This window comes from Nomascus leucogenys, chromosome 10 (genome assembly GCF_006542625.1).
Source record: "Nomascus leucogenys isolate Asia chromosome 10, Asia_NLE_v1, whole genome shotgun sequence".
Taxonomy (NCBI): Eukaryota; Metazoa; Chordata; class Mammalia; order Primates; family Hylobatidae; genus Nomascus; species Nomascus leucogenys.
Genome location: NC_044390.1, coordinates 51399644 through 51427085, shown reverse-complemented (window position 1 = coordinate 51427085; position 27442 = coordinate 51399644). Strand labels below are relative to the sequence as shown.

Below are 27442 nucleotides of genomic sequence, written 5' to 3'. Positions count from 1 at the left end.
CCAGCCTGGGCAACAAGAGCGAAACTCTGTCTCAAAAAACAAAACAAAACACAAAAACACTTACTGAATTGTAGGACTCAAATAGACACACAAACAGGTTGTACACAAACCTCGCCATAAGCTCACATACACTTAATCTTCAAAGACTGAATTGTTCTCACCCACATCCCATGTAGCAGAGAGGTGCTTCCAGCCCCCAAGCCTCTCACAAAAAGTGGCTCTTTAGCCCATCCTGATGGGGAAGACATTTTACACTACTTGAGCATATAGGCTCTAAAAAGTGCTTTTCTGTAAAAGTAGAAAATGTGAGTTCAAGGATGCAAAAGTAAGGGCTGGAAATGGATTGATGCTGCTGCTCCAGCCCTTCAACTGTTATAAATTGTAGGTGATTCCAGAAACATCCCTCATGACTTGACCGTGTGTCAGTTTGCTTTTCCACTGAGAGCACAGTGGGGGCAGCAAAGACATGGATCTCATGGCTCAGCTTCATGCCCTCCTCTGAGCTCTTCCTGGTAGCCCTCACCTTCACTAAGGGCACATCTGCCAGCAGACCTTGCTCCAGATGGCCTCACAAGACCCCACCATGCTCAAGCCTTGCAAGGCTGCCCCCTGACCCACATCTGCTGTTGGGGTATGATGGAGGCCTACAAAACTCAGACTAAACATCTTGAAGTGACAGAAATATCACTTCTGGTATCCAGGGAGAGACAGGAAGTTGCTGTGAGGTTGGATGGTGAGCTGGCTTCCCTCATTCCTGCCACAACCCTGGCGGGACACTCTGACTTGCTATCCAGGTAACAGTGGGCACTGCCTCCACCAAAGGAAGGGCCTGACACCTACCATGGCTGCACAGCTCAGCAAAGGAGGAACTCTTCGGTGCTGTCAGGACACAGTTTCTTGGGAGTTCAGTACACCTTGCATTCTGGGAGTGACATGAAGCGAGTCGGCTCCATGGCCGGTGGCGCCTCTCTGATATGGCGGCTTCCGGTATACCACAAGGCTGGAGTTCTGCAGGGTGGGTTCTGTTCCACAAAGCAGTAAGTGCTGGCCTTGGAGGCAAGGCTATGAAACCAGCCCTGCAGCAGCACACGTGACACGCACTGAGGAGAGAAGACCTTGTCGTTGTCAGTGCCTAAGCCAGGTGGAATGTGCCAGAAGATCTGGGGTGGGCAAATTAGGGAAGGTAAGAAGTTGATTGTGTCCTGCAGTATATGGCCATACTACCCTGAATGTGCCTGATCTCGTCTGACTGTGTTCTGTAGCTGGGACACGGTAGGGCATGTCTTTATGATGCCACTGTTGGTTTTGAGACTTCTGTGGTGGTTGGTGCAGAGCTGGTGGTTATGGGACAGTGGATCCTGTATGGTCAAGGGGCATGACACACATTCTGCCACAGCTTCTTCAGCCCTCACTTTAGAGCTACCTGGATTGTCACAGAGAAATGTTCCAGTGTGAACTTTTATTTATTTATTTATTTTTTTTTTTTTTTGAGACAGAGTCTCTCTGTCACCCAGGCTGGAGTGCAGTGGTGTGGTCTCGGCTCACTGCAACCTCCACCTCCTGGGTTCAAGCGATTCTTCTGCCTCAGCCTCCCGAGTAGCTAACAGGCACGTGCCACCATGCCTGGATAATTTTTTGTATTTTTAGTAGAGACGGGGTTTCACTGCGTTAGCCAGGATGGTCTCAATCTCCTGACCTTGTAAGCTGCCCGCCTCGACCTCCCAAAGTGCTGGGATTACAGGTATGAGCCACCGTGCCCGGCCTTAGTGTGAACTTTTAAACACATTTACCAGCAAGAATCTACAGTGTGGGTTTGGATGGGAAACGGAGCTGGACATGACCTTCAGACGGCCTTGGAATAACATGATGCTGACAGCCATGAATTAGGGTGTCCACAGGCAGATCCCACTGGAGAACTATGGGATGCACCTTTGTTTTCAGAACCACAGCATCCCCAAAGATCTGACCTAAGGACACTGAGGAAAAGTTAAAGGCAGATTGTGGGAGCCCTCTCAATTCTGTGCAGTCACGTATGTGAGCTAAGGGGTGGGAGTGTTTCTTAACTTCAGACGGGGTTCCAAGAAAGGCCTGTTGGGACCCAAGTCCTTTCTCCTCAGTCCTTCAATTCGTCCTAAGGTGGTGGAAAGGGTTGCATAAGTAATTGAAGACATTTCCATATTGCTTACATTTAAGAAGCTGCTCTTAAATGTGTGCATGGTTTCGTGGTCTCAAAATGAACTAGGATGCACAAGAAACTCTTAGAAATGACAGAAAAGAAGTTAAATGAATATGAAACTGAAGAGTTTCGTTTCCATGGATATTTAAAAACCAGTCAACTTGAAATGGATATTCAGATTAAAAAGATAAAACATAAGATTGATAATCTTACAGCAGAACTGGAAGGTGCATCTTCAAAATGTCTATATCTGGCTGAAAACAATCAAGTTCTTCAACAGGAATTATTATCTATGAAAACGATACAACAGAAATGTAAAGAATTTGAGAATAAAAAGGTGTTGGAACAAGAAGTGAGAGGAGTTAGCTAGCTTGCCTTAGGTAAACAGCAAGGGAAGGGTTTTTGGAGAGCCCCCGACCCACTGGTTAGTGCCTTATTTCCACATTTAACAAGTTCTCTGATTGGATTAAAAAATAATAATAATTAGCACAGGGAGACATGCCTAGAGATATGCCCACAGCTGCACAGACAGAACTTTTAGCCCACTCAGATAAGGAAACTTGCACAAACCTTTAGTCCACTTAAGTAAAGGAACAAGGCCCAACATAGAAATGCCTTCGTCCTTTGTATAACTAGTGGGCTTCCAGGAAATAGCCTCTAGTCCTTTTATTGGCATATAGCTGGTGGGCTCCGGTAGGTTCTGGTGGGCACTTCCTTTTTTTTAACATTCTTTAGCCTCTATGAATCATCACTTCAGCCTCTGATTGGTCCCAGGCCAAGGTCCTGGGCCAGGCTGAATCATGCTTTGCCAAGACAGCCTTCAGACTAGTCAGCACATTTCTTCCCCTTTCCAGTCTATAAAAATCCCAGACCCAGCCTCATAGTGGGCAACCCATTTGGGCTCCACTCTCTGCTGCAGAGAGCTTTCTTTTTTTGCATATTAAGCTTCTGCTCCAATCTCACCCTTGTGTCTGCCTTCCTTAATCTTCTTGGAAGTAAGACAAATAACTCCACATACTACCTCAGAAAACAAAAAACTGCTACACTGTGGTGCATTGGCAAGCCTGTAACAGAAGTAGTAAATCTGAAAAGTCATATGGAAATGAACGTGATATAGAATATGTAGAGAAGTTGAAATGAGAGAATGAAGAAAGAGCAAGACAAGAAAGAGAAAAATTAGAAGTCCATCCACGGAACGAATGAGATACTAGCAGCAGTCTGCACCAAACTTCTACAGACGAAGTGCGTCAAATGTTTACACTCCATTTTTACTATAGGCCAGTCCAAGAGTTACCTTGTGTGAAAATCTTAATAGTGTGGGTCTCAACAGAGAACATATTATGAGAGAAAACTTAAGGATCCCTACCTCATACCCAGAGACCTCAAATAGCAGCATGAACTACTCAACCAAGATTCAGCCAGATTGGATAGAAAAAAATAACTACAGAAGTAAAAAATGCTGTTGCTGAATTGGAAATTAGCTCTCATATGGTTTCTTCTGTAGAATCCACTGAAGAATGAGTCACATCTAAATCAATATGTCCTTTGGAAAGCATAATGAGAATATGTTCCAATTTTAAAGAAAAATGTTATAATTTATAAGATCATAGAATTTTATTACTGGGCTGTTTACGTGATGCTTTCTTTCTCATTAAATATAACCTGACAATCTTTATTAAATGAAAATATTTTTGTATCATCAACAACAACAAAAGAACTAGGATGAATAATTTCCCACATTCTTAATATTTATAGGGTTTCTCTCCAGTATACATTCTCATGTGTGCTCAAAAGGCTGTGTGAAGGCTTTCCCAAATTTCTTACATTTGTAGACTTTCACCCCACTCTTGAGTCCTTTCATATATTCACACTCTAGAGGACAGTTGAAGATTTTCCCACTTTTTTTTTTCTTGAGACAGTGTCTTATTCTGTCACACAGGCTGGAATGCAGTGGTGTGATCTCACTGCAACCTCTGCCTCCAGGTTCAAGCGATTCTCCTGCCTTAGCCTCCCAAGTAGCTGGGATTAGAGGCATGCGCTACCATGCCTGGCTAATTTTTTTGTAATTTTTAGTAGAGATAGGGTTTCACCATGTTGATCAAGCTGGTCTCAAATTTCTGACCTCAAATGATCTGCCCACCTTACGCCTTGGCCTCTCAAAGTGCTGGGACTATAGGCATGAGCCAACAAGCTTGGCCTTTAAAAACAAACAAACAAACAAAAAAAAACAGATTTCACTGCAGCAGGAGTCCTGTCTTTGAAATGAATTAGGTCAACTGAAGGCTTAATCACAATGTTTACATTCATATGGTTTCTCACCAGTGGGAATTCTTTCGTGTTCAAAAGAAACTGGAACAATCAAGGGCTTTAGAACAATGTTTGTATTCACACAGCTTCTGTCCAGTATGAACTCTTTTGTGTATTCAGAAGGAGCTGGAACAACCAAAGGCTTCAGAATGTTGCTTATATTCTTAGACTTTCTCTCCCATATGAGTCCTTTCATGCAGTCGAAAGTGACTGGAAGAAATGAAGGCTTTTCCACATTGTTTGCATTCATAAGGTTTCTCTCCAGTGTGAGACCTTTCATGAATTCGAACAGAACTTGAAAATCTGAAGGCTTTCCCACATTGTTTACATAGATAGGGTTTCTCTCCCGTGTGAGTTCTCTCATGCATTCGAAATTTACTGGAAGAAATGAAGGCTTTTCCACATTGTTTACATTGATATGGTTTCTCTCCAGTGTGAGTCCTTTCATGCAATCGAATTTGACTGGAACGAAGGAAGGCCTTACCGCACTGCTTACATTCAAAAGGTTTATTTCCAGTGTGAATTTTTTCATGTTCTCGAAGGGAACTTGAAAAACTGAAGGTTTTACCGCATAGTTTACATTCATAGGGTTTCTCTCCAGTGTGTGTTCTTTCATGCAGTCGAAAGGAACTGGAACGAATGAAAACTTTTCCACACTGTTTACATTCATAGGGTTTCTCTCCAGTGTGTGACCTTTCATGAATTCGAAAATAACTTGAACACCTGAAGGCTTTCCCACACTGTTTACATTCATAGGGTTTCTCTGCATTGTGAGTCCTTTCGTGTCTTTGAAGGGAACTTGAAAAACTGAAGGTTTTACCACATTGTTTACATTCATAGGGTTTCTCTCCAGTGTGGGTTGTTTCGTGTTCTCGAAGAGAACTTGAAAAACTGAAGGCTTTATGACACTGTTTACATTCATAAGGTTTCTCTCCAGTATGAGTTCTTTCATGCAATCGAAGAGAAATGGACCAACTGAATGATTTACCACATTGTTTACATTCATATGGTTTTTCTCCAATATGAGTTCTTTCGTGCACTCGACAGGAATTATAAGAGTTGAAGGCTTTCCCACATTCTTTACATTTATAAGGTCGAGCCCCAGTGTGTGTTACTACATGTGCTCGAAAGCTTGCAGAATAAAAGAAGGCTTTTCCACATTCTTTACATTCATAGGGTTTCTCTCCACTATGAGTCCTTTTATGCCTTCGAAAAGAATTGAGAAAACTGAAGGCTTTACCACATTCTTTACATTTGTAGGGTTTTTCTCCAGTGTGAGTTCTTTCATGAGTTCGAAAGTATGTGGGACAACTGAAAGCCTTACCACATTGCTTACATTCATAGGGTTTCTCTCCAGTGTGAGTCCTTTCGTGTCTTTGAAAAGATTGGTAACATATAAAGGCTTTCCCACACTGTTTACATTCATAGGGTTTCTTTCCAGTATGAGCATGTTTTTGAAAAGACTGGTAATATATGAAGGTTTTTCCACATTGCTTACATTCATAGGGTTTCTCTCCAGCATGAGTCCTTTCATGTCTTTGAAATGGCTGGTAATATATAAAGGCTTTCCCACACTGTTTACATTCATAGGGCTTCACTCTAGTGTGAGTTCTTTCACGTTTGCGAAAGCAGTGGCGATAACTGAAGGTTTTCCCAACTGCTTTACGTCTACCTGGTTGCTTTTCATATTCCTGATACTCATTTGGTTTCTGTTCAGTGTGAGATCTCATGTGCCTATTAAGGGACGAATGATGCATGAAGTCTCTTCCACAAAAGCTGCATTCATGTGGTTTTGCTCCAGTAAAAGTTTCCTTGTTGATATTAACATTGGGCATCTGGCTAGTGGTTTCTCCACATTTGCTACCTTTTCTACTTTCACAGAGTCTCTCAACCATATGACATCTGTAAAAAATGAGCAGCACATTATTAGTGGCTTTTTAATTATTTTGTATTTATTAGTAGGTATGAGAATTACATTTTAACCATTTTCAGAAAAAGTGTAGGATATCTGCCCTGTCTGAATTGTTTGAAAGTTAATATATTCAATGCTCTGGAAGAAGACTCAACCATAGTTATGATCAAAACAGTCAATGTTTTTTGTTGTTGTTAAAATAAGAGATGGAGTCTCATTCTCTCACCCAGGCTGGAGTGCAGTGGCACAATCACAGCTCACTGAAGCCTTGAATTCCTGGGCTCAACCAATCCTCCCATCTCAGCCTCCTGAGCAGCTGGGACTAGAGAGTGCCACCATGCCCAGCTAATTTTTTTTTTTTTTTTTCGAGATGGAGTCTTGCTCTGTTGCCCAGGCTGGAGTGCAGTGGCACGATCTAGGTTCACTGCAGCTTCTGCCTCCCGGGTTCCAGCAATTTTCCTGCCTCAGCCTCCTGGGTAGCTGGGATTATAGGAGCACGCCACCACGGCTGGCTAATTTTTGTATTTTTAGTAGAGATGGGGTTTTGCCATGTTGGCCAGGCTGGTCTTGAACTCCTGATCTCAGGTGATCCACCCGCCTTGGCTTCCCAAAGTGCTAGGATTACAGGCATGAGCCACTGTGCCAGGCCTTTTTTTTTTCCCCCAGATGAGGTCTTGCTATGTTACCCAGGCTGGTCTTGAATTCCTGGCCTCGAGTGATCCTCCTACCTCAGCCTCCCAAACTGCTGGGATTACCTACATGAACTATTGTGCCTGGCCAAAATAATAATATTTATAGAAGGGGTTTCTAAATGCTATTTCAAAGTGATTTATTTTTCACATCCTGAACATCTATGATGTTTTTAAGAAAACATTTTCAGTGAAAGTTTTCTAGGAATAAGTAAATTTGAAGCTGTGCTTAATTGTTTTGCTTGCTTTCTTTTGAAATTCCCCCATGGGCCACTATTTTTCTGTGGATGCAACTCACCTTCGATTTCTCCCCTGGTTTCTGTGGTCATCTTCAATGTCCTGGTCTTCCCACTTTTTTCCTAAAATGCATACCCAGAAAGACCATTATAAATTATTAGAAATTATAGAAAATTGTTACAGTCTAGTTTCATGATTAGCTGTGACTCTGTCTGATTCAATCACCAAAAGATTCCCTTTGCACATTTCAAATCTTGGAACACAGCTGTTGAGCAAGAAACACTTGTTCTGTGTTCTATATTTAACTGAGGAAAGAAATGTTGATATCCTTACCTAGGCAGACCAGGTTTTTGAAGGTCTCCTGCATCACATCTTCATAGAGCTTTTTCTGTGAAGAATCCAGCAAAGCCCACTCCTCCAGGGTGAAGTTCACAGCCACATCCTCAAAGGAGACTGAGTCCTGAAACATTCCACATATGTTTGCAGGAGGGTGGGTAAGACTGGCAGTACTGGGGATCTATACTTGATTTGTAAGAAGTTCCCATACAATTCTGTGTTCTCCAAACATTTGGTGTATGACTTGGCTGTCAGAACTACGACTGTCCACACTGACTTCCTAAAATTCATGCTGTCATGAACACACAGAAATTACTTCTATTTTTTTCTTTTTTCTTTTTCTTTTTCTTTTTTTTTTTTTTTTTGAGACAGAGTCTTGCTTTATTGCCCAGGCTGGAGTTCAGTGGTGCGATCTTGGCTCACTGCAACCTCCGCCTCTGGAGCTCAAATGATTCTCGTGCCTCAGCCTCCCAAGTAGCTGGGACTACAGGTGTGTACCATACCCAGCTAATTTTTTGTATTTTTAATAGAGACGGGGTTTCACCATGTTGGCCAGGCTGGTCTGGAACTCCTGAGCTCAGGCAATTTGCCCGCCTTGGCCTCCCAAAGTGCTAGGATTACAGGCATGAGCCACTGTGCCTGGTCAATTACTGTTAAATTTTTACTGTGATCATACGAAACCTTATTGTTCTCTAAAGGTGGACTCAAGCTCACACTGGAAAAGAGAAATGCTATACAAATGAAACAAATTTTAAGACCACTAATCCCTTTTAAGAAAAACTCATTTCCTACTTATTATGCACCATATCACTCAGCATTTCATTACACATGGAATCAATCTGGATAAGGTTTTAATAAATAAATACACCTTCAAGAACTGTAGGCTTTTCTTTTATTCCCATCAACAAACGAGAGGCCAGGAGGCCTGTGGAAAACTAAATTGTCAGAAGGAGCTGCTGGCCATGTCCTGAAGGACTCCAGGCCACTACTGCAGTGGGGTAATTAAGGAATCAGAGAGATTGAGGGGCTGAGGAGGAATTATTTAATTATTTAGGTGCACCGACCCAGTTGGATTAACATCCAAAGAACTGAGCCCCGAACAAAGAGTCAAGCTATCTTTTAAGCATTTTGTGGGGCGGGAGGAGATTTGTGCAGGGGGAAGTGTATTACAGAAGCGAGAATCAAAGACAGTTATTCAATTAAAACATGTATTACATTATTTCTTACTTTTCAAGGAACAACAACATGTTTTATGACTAGAGATTATCTGTTTAGTGACCTTGCAGCTGCACAGCTAGAGAAACAGTCTTCACAATGCCTGGGAAAGGGAGATATAAGGCTCACTAGCCACAGAAAAACAGGCAGTCAATTTTTAAGGGACTTCAGATCTTTCTCTTCCTCAGGGGGAACTAGTTTTTCTTACATACAACTGAGTTTTTGCTTATACATTTTTAAAATTTCTTTTAATTCCTGTTCCACTATCAGTACGCAAATCCAGCTGGCTGAATGAAAATATTCCTGTGCAGAAGTATTAATTTCAACTTGTTTGTGTAATATTTATCACAGGCTCAGTTCTTCCTTTTTCTCTCTCTCACATTTCATGGATCTAGGAGGTTACTGGGAAGTTAGAGCTCAGGCCTGAGGACGAATGTATGGCAACTTAGACCTCTACAAAATCTGTATACCAGGAGAGGGTTTATTATGCGTTTACTTGGGACTTTGGGAAGAGTCGCATAGGCTGGCTGGGGGTTTTCACTGAGGTTAGGGAGTGGGCTAGTGTGGGAGTTCAAGCATACAAGCAGGGGCTAATGTGGATTGAATGTCTCACCAGCACCAAATGAGGGTGACCCAGGCTTTCTTCCTACCACATCTGGATGTAGGGTACATAGTAGAAAAGGAGGAATGAGATTTTATTTATTTTATTTCATTTGTTTTGAGACCAAGTTTCGCTGTTGCCCAGGTTGGAGTGCTGTAGCATGATCTCGGCTCACTGCAACCTTCGCCTCCCAGGTTCAAGCGATTCTTGTGCCTCAGCCTCCTGAATAGCTGGGATTACAGATGTGCACCACCACACCTGTCTAATTTTTGTGTTTTTAGTAGAGACAGGGTTTTGCCATGTTGGCCAGACTGGGCTTGAACTCCTGGACTCAAGCGATCTGCCTGCCTCCACCTCCCAAAGTGCTAGGATTATAGGTGTGAGTCCCCATGCCTGGCAATAATGAGATTTTAAAGCTATCATCCATCAAACATCACAAAAAAATGAAGTCAGAGACTTCCAATTTCTGGTCTTACAAGTAAGGAACATAGAAATTGTCAAACCCAGCCGTGCAAGTAAAAAATAAACAAACATCAAATCAATTACTCTTCTTAGATCCATTAAAGAATTGAGGGTCATAAGGCAAAGTTTTCTCTCTAAAATTTGAGAGACAAATAGGAAAAGTAACAATTTTGTAATATTCCCAGAACATAATGTTCTTCTTAAGAAGACCTGTTCTCAAAAAAATCCATTTCAACAAAAGCCCAACCTACTATGATTTTACCAAAGCCTATGTGACCTGGGGGCAGGGACACAGAAGCATGTGTGAAGGTGAACCGTTTTTCGTCTTCCCAACACCAATACAAGGTGTCTTTTCCAATACCATTCTCCAAATCTCTGACGTCGACTGTGCCCTAAAATTTAATTCAATTCTAAGTACCCAGAATTAGTCAGACTCCACAGGTTAAGGATTCAGTCCCACAAGACTGCCCCCATGTCAGATGCAAGCCACACGGTGGGGTGCCCAGGCCACCCATGCTTCTACATGCCAACCAGAAATCTGGAGTTCCCACACCACCCTTTATAGTTCAATAATTCACTAGGGCCTCCCTCAGAAGTCAGGAGAGTGATTTACTTAGCATCACTGGTTTAATTACAAAACATACAACTCAGGAACAGCCAAGTGGAAGAGGCCCATTGGTCGGTATGGGGAGGAGGTGGGATGATTCCATGCATTCCCTGGGTGTGCCATCCTCACAGCACCTCAATATGTTCACCAACATGGAAGTTCTCAGAACCCCAATATTTATGAAGGTCCCAACACACAAATATGATTGATTAAATCATTACACGCTAATGATTAATTCAATCTCCAGCTCCTCTTTTCTCTTGTGAGGCTGGGGGCTAGGGCTGAAAGTTCAAGGGTGGGTCTTTCTGGTCACCAATCCTAATCCTAAAGTCATCTAGGATCTCCTAAGAGTGCTACTTTGCAAACAAGGAGGATCCTTTCACCCTTCTCACTTGTGAAATTCAAGGGATTTAGGAGCTGTGTGCTAGGAATCACATACAAAGACTAAGTATCTTTCTTATCAAATCACAAAACATCGCAGCTCGGCACAGGCTCACTAAAAGACTGAGATCAAATCATAGGACTATAACATGTTTCCCTTCCACCTACACCTTACCACTATTGTCATTAGGGTTTCTGTTTAAAAACAGGTGACTGCAATGAAAGAATATTGCACTGTTTCTTTCCGCATGTTTCAGACTTTATTTAACAAGTGTCTAGAGAACCCCAAAGATGACAGAAGAGAGAAAAGCAAGGACACCAAAGGAAATTTTAACCTCTGACGTCTACAGTTACTGAAAACAGTAAACAGAAACAAAACCCAGTAGGATAAACCTAAAACCTCACACTCAAGGCCTATTTACCTCAGTTTCTTTTTCCCAGTACATCTTGTCCAGTTTTCAACAAAAATTATATGAAATACGAAAAGGTTTTAAGAACAGAATTAGAAGACAGAGGTCAGGCACCAGAACCAGATTAGGTATAGAAGAGATGTTGGAATTGTCAGATCAGAAATTTAAACCAAATATAATTAATATACTAAGGGTTCTCATGGAAATGTTGAACAATACGAAAGAAAAAATAGACAATTTAAGCAGAGATATAGAAATTCTAACAAAGAATCAAAAGGTAACGAAGGACATAAAATACACCGCAACAGAAATGAAGAACAGCCTCACAGGTTCATCAACACAGTGGAAACGTCTGAAGAGATGATGAGTGATCTTGAAGAACTGTCAGTATAACCCGTCAAACTGAAAAGGAGGAAAAAGACATCAGAAGATCCAAAAACTGTCAGAAAATTACAAAAAGTGGAACATACACATAATAGTACTGACTAAACAAGAAAGAGAAAGAAACAGAAGAAACAACTGAAGCAATAATGACTGATAATTTCCCAAAATTAATGTTATACATGAAAGGACATATCCAGAAATGCCAAGCAACATAAATACCCCCCAAATCCACACCTGGGTGTATCATATTCAAGGAGAAAATTAAAAGACAAAGAAAAACCTTGAAAGAAGTTACAGGGGGAACAAACAACATCTTTGTTATAAAAACATATAAGAATTAAGTCAGACTCTTTTTTTTTGAGACATTGTCACACTCTGTTGCCCAGGCTGGAGTGCAGTGGCACGATCCCGGCCCACTGCAACCTCCACTTCCTGGGTTCAAGCGATTCTCCTGCCTCAGCCTCCGAGTAGCTGAGATTACAGGTACACAACACCAGGCCCAGCTAATTTTTTGTATTTTCAGTAGAGATGGGTTTTGCCATGTTGGCCAGGTAGGTGTCAAACTCCTGACCCCAAGTGATCTGCCCACCTCGACCTCCCAGGCATGAGCCACTGGGGCCAGCCCAAGACTCTTTACAGAAAGTGAAAGCAAGAAGAGACTGGAGTGAAATGTTTAAAACATCATAAGACAAAACCCCCGACCACACAGAATTCTAGATAGAGCAAGAATATCCCTCAAAATGGAAGAGAAATAAAAGCTTTATGAGATAAGAAAAGATAATCTGTCACTAGCGTACCTGCTTTGAAAGAACTGTTAGAAAAAATTCCCTACAAAAAAGAAAAATGATAAAGAAGGGTATTAGAGAAAAAATAAATACAAGTAAAATACAATCTCTTTTTTGCAATCTGACAGATGAGTTTGTCCAAAACACTAACAGGAACAATATATTTGGTAAGTCCAGCTTATGAATAAATGATATGTATGGCAGCAATGTTACAAAGGAGAGGAAAGGAGGAATTGGGAATACTTTTTCATGAGGTACTTGCACAACCAGTGAGGTAGTATAGTGTTCTTTAAAAGAGTCTTGGGTTACTTGTAAGCATGTATTACAAACTCAAAGGCAATCACTAAAACTTAAAAAACAACAATAAACTATAATTGATGTGCTAAGTGGGGAGAAAAATGGCATCAGGTAAAATGCTTAATGAAAGCAGATAAGGTAAAAAAGAATGGAAGCTGGGAAAGGAAGAACAACAACAAATAGAAAAACATAAAAAGAAAAAGGGAGACATTAATACAACTAAATCAATAACATGTTAAACATCAATGGTCTAAATACAACAAATGGTGGACAGATACTGTCAATAATGGATCAAATATATGGTGTTGAAAAGAAACACACTTTAAATATACAGGTATAGACACATTAAAAATAAAGGAATGAAGACAGATATGCCAAGCTAACACTAAGAAAAAGAAAAGTAACATAGCTATGTTCATTTCAGACAAAGCTGACTTCACATCCTGGAAATCTCAGTGACACAGGGGCATTATGTAATAACAAAGTGATCAATTCACCAAGAAGACAAGGCAATCCTTAGTGTGTATGTGCATAAAAACAGAGTGGCAAAATAATGAGGCAAAACTGACGGAACTGCAGGGAGAAATGCATGGAGCCATGAAGTATAGCTGGAGACTTCAACACCTCTCTATCAGCAACAGCAGATCCAGCAGGCAGAAAATGAGGAAGGACATTGTTGAACGGAACAGTACCATCAAACAACTGGACTGAACTGAAAATCAAAACACTTAGACCAGCAATAGCAGGATATACATTCTTCTCAAGTTCACATGGAACATTCACCAAGATAGCCCACATTCTGGAACATAAAACATATCTTTTTTTTATTTTTTGAGATGGAGTCTCGCTCTTGTTGCCCAGGCTGGAGTGCAATGACACAATCTTGGGTCACTGCAACCTCTGCTTCCTGGGTTCAAGTGATTCTCCTGCCTCAGCCTTCTGAGTAACTGAAATAACAGGTGCCTGCCACCATGCCCAGCTAATTTGTATTTTTAGTAGAGACGGGGTTTTGCCATGTTGGCCAGGCTGGTCTCAAGTTCCTCACCTCAAGTGATCTGTCTGCCTCGGCCTCCCAAAGTGCTGGGATTACAGGCATGAGCCACCATGCCCTGACAGGAAATTGGGCAGCTCAATTTTCTAAGAGCTCCTAAAATAATTGGAAGCCCCTAAAATTAAAAATAATCAGGGAACTCATTTTACATCAAGGACTACACAAGTGACATCAGATCAATGAGATACACAATGGAATTTCCACTTACCCTATAATCCCACAGCAGCAAGATGTATATGGAAATTAAACAGGCTACTAAAAAGAGAATTGAAAATCCTAGACAAAATGAGCACATCCCAAGAAGCTCTTAACCCGGCATGTTTTAATTTAAATAAAAGAGAAAGAGTTCATAAGAACAACCTCCTACTCTTACTTTATTTATTTATTTTTATTTACTTATTTATTTTTTTGAGACAGAGTCTTGCTCTGTCACTCAGGTTGGAGTGCAGTGGTGCGATCTTGGCTCACTGCAACCTCCACCTCCCGGGTTCAAGTGATCCTCCTGCCTCGGTCTCTCAAGTAGCTGGGATTACAGTCACGCGCCACCATGCCTGGCTAATTTTTGTATTTTAGTAGAGACGGGGTTTCACTATGTTAGTCAGGCTGGTCTCGAACTCCTGACCTCATGATCTGCCCGCCTTGGCCTCCCAAAGTGCTAGGATTACAGGCATGAGCCACCACCCCCGGCCCTTCCTACTCTTACTTAAATCAACCAACCTTAATAGTCACAAAGGATAAGGAAGACAATGATACAAAGATTACACCTTACAAGGGGAGCATTTGACTAAATGACAACACTATCTCCCAGCAGGACATCTTGGCCCATGGATATGAAAATACTTATTGACTACAGGTAAAAGAGGAGACTTAGAATTATGCAAAATCGGCCAGGCGCAGTGGCTCACGCTTGTAATCCCAGCACTTTGGGAGGCCGAGGCGGGCGGATCACGAGGTCAGGAGATCGAGACCACGGTGAAACCCCGTCTCTACTAAAAATATAAAAAATTAGCCGGGCATGGTGGCGGGCGCCTGTAGTCCCAGCTACTCGGAGAGGCTGAGGCAGGAGAATGGCGTGAACCTGGGAGGCGGAGCTTGCAGTGAGCCGAGATTGCGCCACTGCACTCCAGCCCGGGCAACAGAGCGAGACTCTGTCTCAAAAAAAAAAAAAAAAAAAGAATTATGCAAAATCTTCAACTTTTCTCCAAATTGTCACTAGACCTAGATTTGTTACACCTTTTACAACAGTGGCACTACACTGTTTTCTTCAAGTCACTGATTGCATCAATATTACCATAAGAATAATTGAAGGTGTACTTCAATCCAGTTTTACATGACACTCACCTTGTATTTTTAACTTCAACATCACCTGTAGCCATCACTGGAATAACTCATTTACTTGCTTAAGAACAACAACCTGGGCTTGGTGCGGTGGCTCCTGCCTGTAATCCTAGCACTTTGGGAGGCCGAGGTGGGTGGATCACTTGAGGTCAGGAGTTCAAGACCAGCCTGATCAACATGGTGAAACCCTGTCTCTACTAAAAAATACAAAAATTAGCCAGGTATGGTGGCAGCCACCTGTAATCCCAGCTACTAGGGAGGTAGAGGCAGGAGAATTGCTTGAACCCAGGAGGCAGAGTTTGCAGTGAGCCAAGATCACGCCACTGCACTCCAGCCTGGGCGACAGAGCAAGACTCAGTCTCAAAAAAAAAAAAAAAAAAAAGAACCACCTGGCTACAAATTTGTGTAGCTTCTCAGTTGGTCTTATCGCCTTTCTTATTCACCTCTGCTAGTCATCAGAGTGACTTTACTGTCTTGTTATTACTTAAATTCCAACCACATAAACCAGGGTAACACAAGCATACACACCACTGCAGACAAATGACAAATTACACCATCTGCTTGCCAAGCACAGTATCTGATTAATAATTTGCAGACTGACAGCAACAGTGCACTCCCAGCATGGAGACTTAGTTTCTCCAAGATCACCTTTAGCCTTTCTAAGATCTCCTATGTCTCACCTTATTCTACATATGGCTAGCCAGTTTTCCCAACACCATTTATTAAATAGGGAATCCTTTCCCCATTTCTTGTTTTTGTCAGCTTTGTCAAAGATCAGATGGTTGTAGATGTGTGGTATTATTTCTGAGGGCTCTGTTCTGTTCCATTGGTCTATATCTCTGTTTTGGTACCAGTACCATGCTGTTTTGGTTACTGTAGCCTTGTAGTATAGTTTGAAGTCAGGCAGTGTGATGCCTCCAGCTTTGTTCTTTTGGCTTAGGATTGTCTTTGCTATATGGGCTCTTTTTTGGTTCCATATGAACTTTAAAGTAGTTTTTTCCAATTCTGTGAAGAAAGTCATTGGTAGCTTGATGGGGATGGCATTGAATCTATACATTACCTTGGGCAGTATGGCCATTTTCACTATATTGATTCTTCCTATCCATGAGCATGGAATGTTCTTCCATTTGTTTGTGTCCTCTTTTATTTTGTTGAGCAGTGGTTTGTAGTTCTCCTTGAAGAGGTCCTTCACATCCCTTGTAAGTTGGATTCCTAGGTATTTTATTCTCTTTGTAGCAATTGTGAATGGGAGTTCACTCATGATTTGGCTCTCTGTTTGCCTGTTATTGGTATATAGGAATGCTTGTGATTTCTGCACACTGATTTTGTATCCTGAGACTTTGCTGAAGTTGCTTACCAGCTTAAGGAGATTTTGGGCTGAGACGATGGGTTTTCTAAATATACAATCTGCAAACAGGGACAATTTGACTTCCTCTTTTCCTAATTGAATACCCTTTATTTCTTTCTCCTGCCTGATTGCCCTGGCCAGAACTTCCAACACTATGTTGAATAGGAGTGGTGAGAGAGGGCATCCCTCTCTTGTGCCAGTTTTCAAAGGGAATGCTTCTAGTTTATGCCCATTCAGTATGATATTGGCTGTGGGTTTGTCATAAATAGCTCTTATTATTTTGAGATACATCCCATCAATACCTGGTTTATTGAGAGTTTTTAGCATGAAGGGCTGTTGAATTTTGTCGAAGGCCTTTTCTGTATCTATTGAGATAAATCATGTGGTTTTTGTCTTTGGTTCTGTTTTTTTTTTTTTTTTTTTGAGACGGAGTCATGCTCTGTCCCCCAGGCTGGAGTGCAATGGCGCGATCTCAGCTCACTGCAAGCTCCGCCTCCTGGGTTCACACCATTCTCCTGCCTCAGCCTCCCGAGTAGCTGGGACTACAGGCGCCCGCCAACACGTCCGTCTAATTTTTTGTATTTTTAGTAGAGATGGGGTTTCACCGTGTTAGCCAGGATGGTCTCCATCTCCTGACCTCGTGATCCACCTGCCTCAGCCTCCCAAAGTGCTGGGATTACAGGCTTGAGCCACCGCGCCTGGCCACCGTCTTTGGTTCTGTTTATATGATGGATTACATTTATTGATTTGTGTATGTTGAACCAGCCTTGCATCCCAGGGATGAACCCAACTTGATCATGGTGGATAAGCTTTTTGATGTGCTGCTGGATTCAGTTTGCCAGTATTTTATTTAGGATTTTTGATTCGCTATTCGTCAGGGATATTGGTCTAAAATTCTCTTTTTTTTGTTGTGTCTCTGCCAGGCTTTGGTATCAGGATGATGTTGGCCTCATAAAATGAGTTAGGGAGGATTCCCTCTTTTTCTATTGATTGGAATAGTTTCAGAAGGAATGGTATCAGCTCCTCTTTGTACCTCTGGTAGAATTTGGCTGTGAATCCGTCTGGTCCTGGTCCTGGACTTTTTTTGGTTGGTAGACTATTAATTGTTGCCTCAATTTCAGAGCCTGTTATTGGTCTATTCAGGGATTCAACTTCTTCCTGGTTTAGTCTTGGGAGGGTGTATGTCCAGGAATTTATCCATTTCTTCTAGATTTCCTAGTTTATTTGAGTAGAGGTGTTTGTAGTATTCTCTGATGGTAGTTTGTATTTCTGTGGGATCAGTGGTGATATCCCCTTTATCATTTTTTATTGCATCTATTTGATTCTTCTCTTTCTTATTAGTCTTGCTATCGGTCTATCAATTTTGTTGATCTTTTCAAAAAACCAGCTCCTGGATTCATTGATTTTTTGAAGAGTTTTTTGTGTCCCTATCTCCTTCAGTTCTGCTCTGATCTTAGTTATTTCTTGCTTTCTGCTAGCTTTTGAATGTGTTTGCTCTTGCTTCTCTAGTTCTTTTAATTGTGATATTAGGGTGTCAATTTTAGATCTTCCCTGCTTTCTCTTGTGGGCATTTAGTGCTATAAATTTCCCTCTACACACTGCTTTAAATGTGTCCCAGAGATTCTGGTATGTTGTATCTTTGTTCTCATTGGTTTCAAAGAACATGTTTATTTCCGCCTTCATTTCGTTATGTACCCAGTAGTCATTCAGGAGCAGGTTGTTCAGTTTCCATGCAGTTGAGCAGTTTTGAGTGAGTTTCTTAATCCTGAGTTCTAGTTTGATTGCACTGTGGTCTGAGAGACAGTTTGTTATAATTTCTGTTCTTTTACATTTGCTGAGGAGTGCTTTACTTCCAACTATGTGGTCAATTTTGGAATAAGTGCGATGTGATGCTGAGAAGAATGTATATTCTGTTGATTTGGGGTAGAGAGTTCTGTAGATGTCTATTAGGTCTGCTTGGTGCAGAGCTGAGTTCAATTCCTAGATATCCTTGTTAACTTTCTGTCTCGTTGATCTGTCTAGTGTTGACAGTGGGGTGTTAAAGTCTCTCATTATTATTGTGTGGGAGTCTAAGTCTCTTTGTAGGTCTCTAAGGGTTTGTTTTATGAATCTGGGTGCTCCTGTATTGGGTGCAGATATATTTAGGATAGTTCTTCTTGTTGAATTGATCCCTTTACCATTATGTAATGGCCTTCTTTGTCTCTTTTGATCTTTGTTGGTTTAAAGTCTGTTTTATCAGAGACTAGGATTGCAAGCTCTACTTTTTTTTGTTTTCCATTTGGTTGGTAGATCTTCCTCTATCCCTTTATTTTGAGTCTATGTGTGTCTCTGCACATGAGATGGGTCTCCTGAATACAGCACACTGATGGCTCTTGACTCTTTGTCCAATTTGCCAGTCTGTGTCTTTTAATTGGAGCATTTAGCCCATTTACATTTAAGGTTAATATTGTTATGTGTGAATCTGATCCTGTCAGTATGATGTTACCTGGTTATTTTGCTTGTTAGTTGATGCAGTTTCTTCCTAGCATCAATGGTCTTTACAATTTGGCATGTTTTTGCAGTGGCTGGTACCAGTTGTTCCTTTCCATGTTTAGTGCTACCTTCAGGAGCTCTTGTAAGGCAGGCCTGGTGGAGACAAAATCTCTCAGCATTTGTTTGTAAAGGATTTTATTTCTCCTTCACTTATGAAGCTTAGTTTCACTGGATATGAAATTCTGGGTTGAAAATTCTTTTCTTTAAGAATGTTGAATATTGGCCCCCACTCTCTTCTGGCTTGTAGAGTTTCTGCCGAGAGATCTGCTGTTAGTCTGATGGGCTTCCCTTCGTGGGTAACCCGACCTTTCTCTCTCGCTGCCCTTAAGATTTTTTCCTTCATTTCAACTTTGGTGAATCTGACAATTATGTATCTTGGAGCTGCTCTTCTCGAGGAGTATCTTTGTGGCATTCTCTGTATTTCCTGAATTTGAATGTTGGCCTGCCTTGCTAGGTTGGGGAAGTTCTCCTGGATAGCATCCTGAAGAGTGTTTTCCAACTTGGTTCCATTCTCCCCGTCACTTTCAGGTATACCAAGCAGATGTAGATTTGTATTTTCACATAGTCCCATATTTCTTGGAGGCTTTGTTAATTTCTTTTTACTCTTTTTTCTTTAAACTTCTCTTCTCACTTCATTTCATTCGTTTGATCTTCAATCACTGATACCCTTTCTTCCACTTGATCAAGTCAGCTACTGAGGCTTGTGCATGCATCAAGGAGTTCTCGTGCCATGGTTTTCAGCTCCATCAGGTCATTTAAGGTCTTCTCTACACTGTTTATTCTAGTTAGCCATTTGTCTAATCCTTTTTCAAGGTTTTTAGCTTCTTTGTGGTGGGTTCGAACATCCTCCTTTAGCTCAGAGAAGTTTGTTATTACCAGTCATCTGAAGCCTTCTTCTCTCAACTCATCAAAGTAATTCTCTTCGTCCAGCTTTGTTCCATTGCTGGTGAAGAACTGTGTTCCTTTGGAGGAGAAGAGGCGCTCTGATTTTTAGAATTTTCAGCTTTTCTGCTCTGGTTTCTTCCCACCTTTGTGGTTTTATCTACCTCTGGTCTTTGATGATGGTGACGTACAGATGGGGTTTTGGTGTGGATGTCCTTTCTGTTTGTTAGTTTTCCTCCTAACAGTCAGGACCCTCAGCTGCAGGTCGGTTGGAGTTTGCTGGAGGTCCACTCCAGACCCTGTTTGCCTGGATATCACCAGCAGAGGCTGCAGAACAGCAAATATTGCAGAACGGCAAATGTTGCTGCCTGATCCTTCCTCTGGAAGCTTCGTCTCAGAGGGGCACCTGGCTGTATGAGGTGTCAGTTGGCCCCTAATGGGAGGTGTCTCCCAGTTAGGCTACTCAGGGGTCAGGGACCCATTTGAGGAGGCAGTCTGTCTGTTCTCAGATCTCAAAATCCATGCTGGGAGAACCACTACTCTCTTCAAAGCTGTCAGACAGGGACGTTTAAGTCTGCAGAAGTTTCTGCTGCCTTTTGTTCAGCTATGCCCTGCCCCCAGAGGTGGAGTCTACAGAGGCAGGCAGGCTTCCTTGAGCTGGGGTGAGCTCCACTCAGTTCGAGCTTCCCGGCCACTTTGTTTACCTACTCAAGCCTTAGCAATGGTGGACGCCCCTCCCCCAGCCTTGCTGCCGCCTTGCAGTTCGATCTCAGACTGCTGTGCTAGCAGTGAGAGAGGCTCTGTGGGCGTGGGACCCTCCGAGCCAGGCACGGGAGTGCCTGGTGTGCTGTTTGCTAAGACTGTTGGAAAAGTGCAGTATTAGGGTGGGAGTGTCCCGATTTTCCAGATACCATCTGTCTCAGCTTCCCTTGACTAGGAAAGGGAATTCCCCAACCCCTTGCACTTCCCAGGTGAGGCGATGCCCTGCCCTGCTCCATGGGCTGCACCCACTGTCCGCCAAGCCCCAGTGAGATGAACCCGGTACTTCAGTTGGAAATGCAGAAATCACCCGTCTTCTGCATTGCTCATGCTGGGAGCTGTAGACTGCAGCTGTTCCTATTTGGCCATCTTAGAACCTCAAGGCCGAGTACTGTTATATCTTAGTTGTTACAGTGTTATATTTAATCAGATACATATTACATATCCAATAATTAATACAAAACAAAGGATTGACACAAATAGACTAAAATAGTTAATTTTTTTCTTTTTTGTAGTGATGGGGTCTCCCTATGTTGCTGGTCTCAAGCCATCCTCCCTCCTCGACCTCCCAAAATGCGGGGATTATAGGTGTGAGGGAATGCACGCAGCCTAAAATATTTTAGAATATAAAAGGGATATAACAGATACGACAACTACTACTACTACTTCTTCTGTTCCTACCACTCCTACTAAAGCCACCATAAAAATTCCTGAGCCTCGAATACATAGATATCCAACAATGCCAACTCACACCTAAAATCACACGATTACCAGAACACACTCCACATGTACTTGATGAAAATATATTATTTTTTGAACAACTGCCAGAAAAATCAAGGGACTAATAATATGTAGTCTCAGACCATTTGAAATGAATGCCTAAAGAGTTTCTACACACACATCCAATCAATGCACCTTTATAGACGCTTGGCATGTATTCCCACACACCCCTTAGACCACATAAATGCGACTCAACCAATGTATGTAGCTATAATCAAGCATTCAATAACATCTCAAACCAATGGACAGCAAACATAATAATAGAAAAATGTTACCAGAAACAGACATGCCAATCAAAACAGATCATTACCCAGCCTGGCCATCATGGTGAAACTTCGTCTCTACTAAAAATACAAAAATTAGCTGGCATGGTGGCTCATGCCTATAATCCCAGCTACTCGGGAGGCTGAGGCAGGAGAATCGCTTGAACCCGGGATGTGGAGGTTGCAGTGAGCCGAGATCGCACCACTGCACTCCAGCCTGGGCAACACAGTGAGACTCTGTCTCAAACAAAACAAAACAAAACAAACAAACAAAAAAACACAACAACAAAACAAAACAGATCATTAGATAAAAGCAATCTGTCAGACCAAACACTAATCCCAGTACCACAGTCAAACCATATACTGGGGCCAGGCGCAGTGGCTCACGCCTGTAATCCCAGCACTTTGAGAGGCCGTGGTAGGTGGATCACAAGGTCAGGAGTTCAAGACCAGCCTGGCCAACATGGTGAAATCCTGACTCTACTAAAAATACAAAAATTAGCTGGGCATGGTGGCAGGCACCTGTAATCCCAGCTACTCAGGAGGCTGAGGCAGGAGAATCATTTGAAACTGGAAGGCAAGGTTGCAGTGAGCCAAGATCAAGCCACTGCACTGCAGACTGTGCGAAAGAGTGAAACTCCATCTAAAAAAAAAAACAAAAACAAACATATACTGGAAGAACTAACATGACAAGCTTAAATATGATATATACTCCTACGAGTCATTTGTTGATACTTGATATGAATTCTGGTACCAACCCAGACTTGAAGGAAGTAAAGATTATGATTACAAAGCAGATCTAAAAGATGGTACAACACCAGACACAGCTATCACACCAATCATTCATATTACATATACCCAACTTTCAGACCTCCACGGGAAAAAATGCCAATGCCACTGGGATACCCACTGGACTGTGATATATAATAGAATAGGATAAGACATACTATAATGATTCTTTAACTTTCCACTTTTGGGAAAGTTTGCCTTCCCCAGCCTTGTTATAATTATGCCAAAAGTCAAACTTATTTGACAGAACCACAATTCTTTGACAGAACTAAAAAAATCCTCATTAGTAGAATTAGATTGGAAACAAAGATTACACTCAGTAATCTTTTTCCCCCCAACAAGACGGAGTCGTGCTCTGTTGCCCAGGCTGGAGTACAGTGGCGCGATCTCAGCTCGCCGCAACCTCTGCCTCCCAGGTTCAAGCGATTCTCCTGCCTCAGCCTCCCAAGTAGCTGGGATTAAAGGCACCCGCCACCACACCCAGCTAATTTTTGTATTTTTTAGTAGAGACAGGGTTTTACCATGTTGGCCAGGCTGGTCTGGAACTCCTAACCTCGTGATCCACCCACCTTGGCCTCCCAAAGTGCTGGGATTACATGTGTGAGCCATTGTGCCTGGCCCACCCAATAATCTTAACTGATCCTGATCACTTTACACACACAACTTTTTTTTTTTTTTTTTTTTTTTGAGACAGAGTCTTGCTCTGTCATCCAGGCTGGAGTGCAATGGCGCAATCTCGGCTCGCTGCAACCTCAGCCTCCTGGGTTCAAGCAATTCTCCTGCCTCAGCCTCCCGAGTAGCTGGAATTACAGGCGCCTGCCACCACATCCAGCTAATTTTTTGTATTTTCAGGAGAGACAGAGTTTCACCATGTTGGCCAGGCTGGTCTCGAACTCCTGACTCAGGTGATTCACTCACCTCGGTTTCTCAAAGTGCTGGGATTACAGGCATGAGCCACCACGCCTGGCCTACACACACGACTTCTGAAACACATGCTACAACAACAGAAGATTATGTAGACAGAGTTGTCCTAAATGTACTTGTTTTCAAGGGTACCAATTAAACACCACAACTGAGAAACTTATAAAAAAAATGTACTGAATCAACACCACCCAATGAGACATATATTTTAAGGGACAAACAACATTAATATGCTTCCACTTTAACATATATTAGAGCTATATTTCATCATCCTACAGGTGAAAAACCTTACCCTCACCCATTTTTCAATATAATTTACTAAAACGGCTACACATACCTAGACCAACAAGCTTTACAAATCAAACTGAATGAACAGACACAGCACCATTCAGAATCTGACATAATTCAACACATACTAAATTCACATTCGTGGCAAACTTGGCTACAATATATGCAAACTACCTTTATTTATTTAGTTTTTTTTGAGACAGAGTCTCAAGGCTAGAGTGCAGTGGCATTAGCTCACTGCAACCTCCGCCTCCTGGGTTTAAGCAATTCTAATTCTCCTGCCTCAACCTCCTGAGTAGCTGAGATTACAGGTGTGCGCCACCATTCTCGGCTAATTTTTTTTTGTATTTTTAGTACAGACAGATTTCGCTATGTTGGTCAGGGTGGTCTTGAACTCCTGATCTCAGGTGATCCGCCCGCCTCGGCCTCCCAAGGTGTTGGGATTACAGGCATGACCCACCATGCCCAGCCCGCAGTTTTATTTCTTAGGAGCAGGGTTTGATTTTAAACACAAACTTAACTCCCAAATGTCAACTACCACTTTCATACTCTCCTCTATCTCACAGACAATGAAATACAATCAATGATAACTCATATAAATGACCTCACAGAATATCAAAAGGTGTTTAATTACAATATCAATTACAAGGTAGGCACCTTAAAAACCAATCTATTTACATTAAGAAACTTGACGGTGAAAGACTGACTGCAAACCCAATGTACTAAGTGAAGTACTTTACTAACTCAGACTTGGAATAACATAAGAAACCCAATACAGGCTGGGTGCGGTGGCTCATGCCTGTAATCCCAGCACTTTGGGAAGCTAAGGCGGGCAGATCACCCGAGGTTGGGAGTTCGAGACCAGCTTGACCAACATGGAGAAACCCTGTCTCTACTAAAAATACAAAATTTTAGTATTTTGTGGTGGCACATGCCTGTAATCCCAGCTACTAGGGAGGCTGAGGAAGGAGAATCGCTTGAACCTGGGAGGCGGAAGTTGCAGTAAGCCAAGATCATGCCATTGCACTCCAGCCAGGGCAACAAGAGCGAAACTCCATCTCAAAAAAAAAAAAAAAAGAAAGAAAATATAAAAAAAGAAACCCAATACAATCAGGAAAATTATTTACAAAACACTGGCATAAAGCAGCTGTAGTTCAACTGGATGCTCATCAGGATGTGAAGATTCAAGGTAACATATATTACGCCTACTTGAATTAAGGAGACTCACTACTAGCTTCTGACCCAAGTACACAGACAGATAAAAGACATATTCTACAAATAACCGCCTTAGAAAAACCATTATCTATTGATGATTATTTTATACAAAAATAATTAGTATTCCCATTCTGAAAAACTATATACTATACCTTTCAGGATATGGTACCCAAACTAGATATGGTACCCAAACTGACAAATCAGCATCAAAAGAATACCCACAATCAGCCAGGTATGGTGGCTCATGCCTGTAATCCCAGCACTTTGGGAGGTTGAGGCAGGCAGATCACCTGAGGTCAGGAGTTCAAGACCAGCCTGGCCAACATGGTGAAACCCCATCTCTGCTAAAAAATAAAAGAATTAGCCGGGCGTGGTGGTGGGCGCCTGTAATCCCAGCTATTCAGGAGGCTGAAGCAGAATTGCTTGAACCAGGGAGGCAGAAGTTGCAGTGAGCTGTGATCACGCCATTGCACTCCAGCCTGGGTGACAGAGTGAGATTCCATCTCAAAAAAAAAGAAAAAAAAAAACTACCCACAATGACTCTAGACTTAGGAATCTTCCACTAGATAATTGCTCAGAGAAAAACACACTGACCTATTACAATCACAACATACACTTACAATCAGAATGTATCAAAGTGGTGTATGTCATAAACATCACTCTCACAAACACCTCAAAGCTTACCACTTAGCCAGGCGCGGTGGCTCACGCCTGCAATCCCAGCACTTTGGGAGGCCGAGGCGGGCGGATCACAAGGTCAGGAGATCGAGACCACCCTGGCTAACAAGGTGAAACCCCGTCTCTACTAAAAATACAAAAAATTAGCTGGGCGTGGTGGCGGGCGCCTGTAGTCCCAGCTACTGGGAAGGCTGAGGCAGGAGAATGGCTTGAACCTGGGAGGCGGAGCTTGCAGTGAGCCGAGATTGCGCCACTGCACTCCATCCTGGGCGACAGAGCGAGACTCCGTCACACACACACACACACACACACAAAATGCTTACCACTTATATGGAACAAATGACATACAGAGATTTTGCATCATCATGGCACTGCAACATAGGCGAAATCTCTTGGGTAGAAACCACACAGATAAACACACACAAACAAGAAAATTTAAAAGAACTTGAACAAGCTCACAATAAATTCCATCCAGAAGCCAAAGAAACTAAAAATCGCACACATTCACGCAAGGGAACAAAATTACCCAGAGCGAAGGGAAACTGAAATTCAGGGTGGCTAGAATTAATATTTGATCAAGGAGTCCAAAGGGAAGAAACACAAACTTTCTGATCAGTTAAGATAAGGGGTCCCCTTCCCCGCAGTTCGAAAAGAAAGCCCACATTCAGAAGGTCAAAAACATCCCCAGGCTTGAGTGCTGGGAGCACTAGAGGGGGTCAGTCCCTGATGATGAGGACAGGGGCGTTTGAACAGCCACAGGAACCTGACCCCGGCTGCAAGGACCTGCCCAGGCTTCGGTTCTCACAAGTGAGGAAACGCGCCCGTGGATTCATCGTAAGGTTTCCAGCCAAGTGGATTCTTAAACGCACAAACCCCACAGACCGAGATGGGATCTCCCCAGGACCCTCCCGCTGTCACCGAACAATCCGGGGAGACGCGGGGCTGCGGGCGCAGAGCTGCCCACAGAGGGCTCCAGGGCCGGGGGCCGAGGTCGCCCCGCGGGGACTGGACAGGACGCTGGGGCTCCCGGCTGCCGGTCCAGCTCCCACGGAGAGGACCGAGGGCCAAACTGCGCCCGCCGTGGCCCCCGGGTCTGCAGACCCCGGAGTTGACTGCAAGGAGGTCCCCGGCCTCGGCCACAGACGGTTCCAACCAGAAACCTCCCCTCGGACACTGGCCCCGCACACTCACCATTTCCCAGCATCCGGGAAGTCACGGTGTCCTCCCCACGGATCTGTCAGTACCTGCAGGTCACGGCGCGACAAAGGATGCGCTAGAGCCACCTTCGGCCTTCAGGAGCAGGTGAAACGCAATCTTGCCATGGGACAGGAATGGCGACGTCCGCATTGCGCAGGCGCAGCGTGGCCCCGCTCACATCATTTCAGCTGAGGTCCTGATTGGACAGATCCAATGGCCCCGCCTCTTTATCACTGAGTGACAGCGGAGCAGGAAGGGGCGTGGTTGAGCTGGCCTGGCTTCAGTCCAGGTTTTCCCTGCCAGGAGTTTTGCCTTTAAACCGAATGTATTCTTTGCCTCCCATCCATTTTAAGTGTTCTCTTCAGTACTGTTAAATACATTCACATTGTGAAGCCAATTTCCAGAATTGTTTTCATCTTGCAACACTGAAGTCTGTCTCGTTGCACAACTCCCCGTGCACCTCTTCCCTCAGGGTCTTTTGCAACCTCCATTCCACTGTCTGAGTTCGTGAATTTGACTGTGGGAATCTCATGTAAATGGCATCATAAAGTATTTGTACTTTTCTGACGTGCTTATTTCACTTAGCATAATGTCCTCGAGCT

General features: G+C 42.8%; 1 protein-coding gene across 5 annotated transcripts; it reads right to left on the bottom strand.

Annotated features, from left to right (window-relative positions):
• Positions 1-27043, bottom strand: ZNF14 (zinc finger protein 14). 5 transcript variants are annotated; one of them, XR_004031983.1, is made up of 5 exons: positions 7655-7995; positions 7383-7443; positions 4496-6385; positions 2390-2466; positions 1-1100 (listed from the first exon to the last, which is right to left on the bottom strand). XR_004031983.1 is itself a non-coding variant. In XM_004092891.3 (4 exons), exons 1-4 carry the CDS (start codon positions 26835-26837, stop codon positions 4648-4650), a joined length of 1929 nt encoding a protein of 642 aa, XP_004092939.1. In that variant the 5' UTR covers positions 26838-27043; the 3' UTR covers positions 1720-4647. The 5 variants fall into 5 exon arrangements, 2 of the variants coding, with proteins under 2 accessions (XP_004092939.1, XP_030676172.1); XR_004031984.1 differs by lacking the exon at positions 2390-2466; XR_004031982.1 differs by lacking the exon at positions 1-1100 and having other exon boundaries at positions 1720-2466.
• Positions 27044-27442: the final 399 nt, after the last annotated feature.